Source organism: Metarhizium robertsii (genome assembly GCF_000187425.2).
Source record: "Metarhizium robertsii ARSEF 23 chromosome Unknown MAA_Scf_19, whole genome shotgun sequence".
In the NCBI taxonomy this organism is placed as follows: Eukaryota; Fungi; Ascomycota; class Sordariomycetes; order Hypocreales; family Clavicipitaceae; genus Metarhizium; species Metarhizium robertsii.
The window spans coordinates 66,089-68,821 of NW_011942159.1; the positions used below are offsets into that span (position 1 = coordinate 66,089).

The 2,733-nt window shown below is 49.2% G+C and overlaps 1 protein-coding gene across 1 annotated transcript; it reads left to right on the forward strand.

The window, feature by feature from the left end:
* Positions 1 to 1,477: 1,477 nt before the first annotated feature.
* MAA_10161 (uncharacterized protein) lies at positions 1,478 to 2,347 on the forward strand (the record flags this gene model as incomplete). The annotated part of the gene is made up of 1 exon (XM_007828159.1): positions 1,478 to 2,347. One exon carries the CDS (start codon positions 1,478 to 1,480, stop codon positions 2,345 to 2,347), a length of 870 nt encoding a protein of 289 aa, XP_007826350.1.
* Between the last annotated feature and the right edge of the window lie 386 nt (positions 2,348 to 2,733).

Below are 2,733 nucleotides of genomic sequence, written 5' to 3' on the forward strand. Positions count from 1 at the left end.
TTGAGTTGATCGCCACCCTGGCAACAAGTGAATAATGAATAGGCTTGGCAGTCTTTCATCATGAATAGTCACTGCTTGCATCACTTGACCTTTACAAAGTTTAAGGAATAGGCCCGCCATGCAGGGTGACGAACTAAGTATTAATGACCTGGCCGTCTCGTGCCAATCCAGGCACGGCGGGAGCCACTCAACGTCTGGTGGATCAGGTATCCTCTGAGTTGGCGATGCTTATCAGAGCAGGCCAATCTTCATATATTTTGTTTTGGAACCGCGCCAGTCTGTGCGACTACGTGCCCGGTCCCCATCCGAGAAGACGAGAAGTGCCCCATTCCAAACACCTGAGCTGGGCACGAGAGGTCAATGAAAGTACCTGTCGACCCCTCACCAGCATGGTTCTAGAAGTCCATCCTGGCTCGCAGCGCTGCGCTACCCCTGAAATTATACGCATACAATACTTGAGGAAGCATGCAGTTCCCCCGTATGCTGAAGAGCATGGTTTGGCACGTCAGATGCCAAGTCTGGCCAGTCCTTGCGTTATCCTGTTTGCGAAGGCAATACTAGTTCTATACTCTTGGTACACGATTCAAACCCAGGGCGAAGCTCCGTGATAACCCCACTAGCATGGAAATGGTGGGTCATTATGCAATAGCTCATGCGCCAAGAGGTAATGCAGAATCAATGTGGATGGTCGAGAGGGAGAAAAAATATTCATACCATATATTAGTTAGTAATACTGTAAACCGCACTGGCCACAGTGCGCCCCGTTCTGAAAGCGTCATGCTATCTAAAATTGATCAAGGATTGGATGATAGATAATGCCTTTCAGCTCGATTCAGCTCGATGCATGACTCCGCACAAAATGTCTCTCTTCCTTTATTGCCAACTTGCCTAGGCAAGTTAACGAGAGAAGTTATAAACCTAGAATGGAGGCAGCACGCAGATTACAAAGGACACTAAACACGACGGCCCATATTATAGTAATACGCTTCCACTGTAACTACTCAAGACCCTTTTTTTATGAACAGAAAAAGAAAGAGTGGAAGAAGACAGAAAGAAAGAAATGAAATAGTCCAAGTGGACCAGGGATGCCAAGTCCCATCTTGTAAGCTTACCCCCTTGTCTTTCTGACTCGTAAAAGCTTGCCAAGACGATTAATGTTCGTAGAGAACGTGCAACATTTAGACAATCGGCATGACCGAAGCTTCTTGGCTGGGAGTCCGCTGTCATGTGAGTGAAGAGCCGTCTCAACGCTCTAGTGCAAGGTAAGCATACGGACCAAGCATTCCCATGACTGGGGAGGTAGGTAAAAAATAGATATGCATATTTAAATGCGGCGAAATCCCCAACCAACGGAAAGTTTGATCATTGTATTCTTCGCTTATAATTACCCTTAACCTTGTGTTGTGTAGCCACTCTTTCAACTAGCACCCGTTGCCTACTTTAAACTCCCATTTCCTACGGACTTTTAACGCACAACATGAAGTGCACTGCTTTGTTAGTTGCTAGCTTGGCCGGTCTAGCTGTTGCGAGGCCCGCTGCTGAGTGTCAAATCAATCGACAAACTCTCAAGCCGTCTTCAACCGCAGCTACCACTGCGACGGTAGGGTCTGCGAGCCCTCTAGCAACGGAAACGTCGAAATCATCCCCAGTGAAGCAGAATGCATGTGATTGCTCTAAGCCTCATGTTGACGTCGGCGCCGCAACACGTGCAAGTTGCCCTAATGGCTATGAGAACGTCTCACCAGCTTGGATTCTCCACTGCGTTCAAATCGATTGCTCTACTCGTGATTACGAAGCAAAATGCAGCAGCAACAAGCTTGCAACTCCTGAAAGCCACCGCCAGCCAACCAAGCCAGCCCCCGCCAATTCTGATAGCGGTTCTCTGAAACCCTTCAAGGAGCCCGCATCTCCTTATAATGTCGATCTCTGCGGGCTCTTGTGGGCGATTGGAGAAAATAAGAAAAAGAAGTCTGAAGAGTGCATCGGTACGGAGAGGTTTTGCAGGGAGGCTCTCTATAAAGATACGGAAGAGACGTTCGCTAGCCCTGAGGATTGCCTTGCTAGTCGACAGCCTAAGAAGACGGCCGAAACTGAGGAGCTACCAAAGGACGAGGCCCCAGAGTTGCAAGAAGATGCGGGGACTTGTTTCGATGCTTTAGATAAAGTATTCGTGCAATGCCGGGAGCGCAAGCAGGACGACTGCCGGAAAGGCAAGGCCGACGAGCAGCAGTGCAAATCAGAGGCCGACGAGCAGTGCCTTGAAGAGACGCAAGCCGAAGCAGACAGATGCAAGACACTGCCGGACTCTGCCCCGGGAAAGGAGCGAGATCCTGCGAATAATCAATAATCAAGCCGCAGAGAAGTCAGAAAGGCAGAAAAGCGACGACCACTGTGGACGCTTTAGTGGTCGTTGCTTTGGCGATGATGGAGAGAAAAAGTCCGAGTTTAACTTGGCAGTGAGGCGCTGCGTTGGTCGGCTACGCAAACATGCATCCTTGGAGAATTTCCTGGCCTGTGTAGACAATACACAGGCTCGTGCTGTATATAAATTTGCATACGAGCCTGATGCTTGCATTATCAATGCGTAGCAATGTGCGAAAGAGTTGAAAGGAGCATCTGACGGGTTCGATAAACTCGCCAAGTGCACGAAGGACCGTACCAACAAACCTTAATTAACTGGCTGAGCCTCTGTCGCTTTGGCCCCGTCCAGGAGCGACATGAACTACGCGTCGA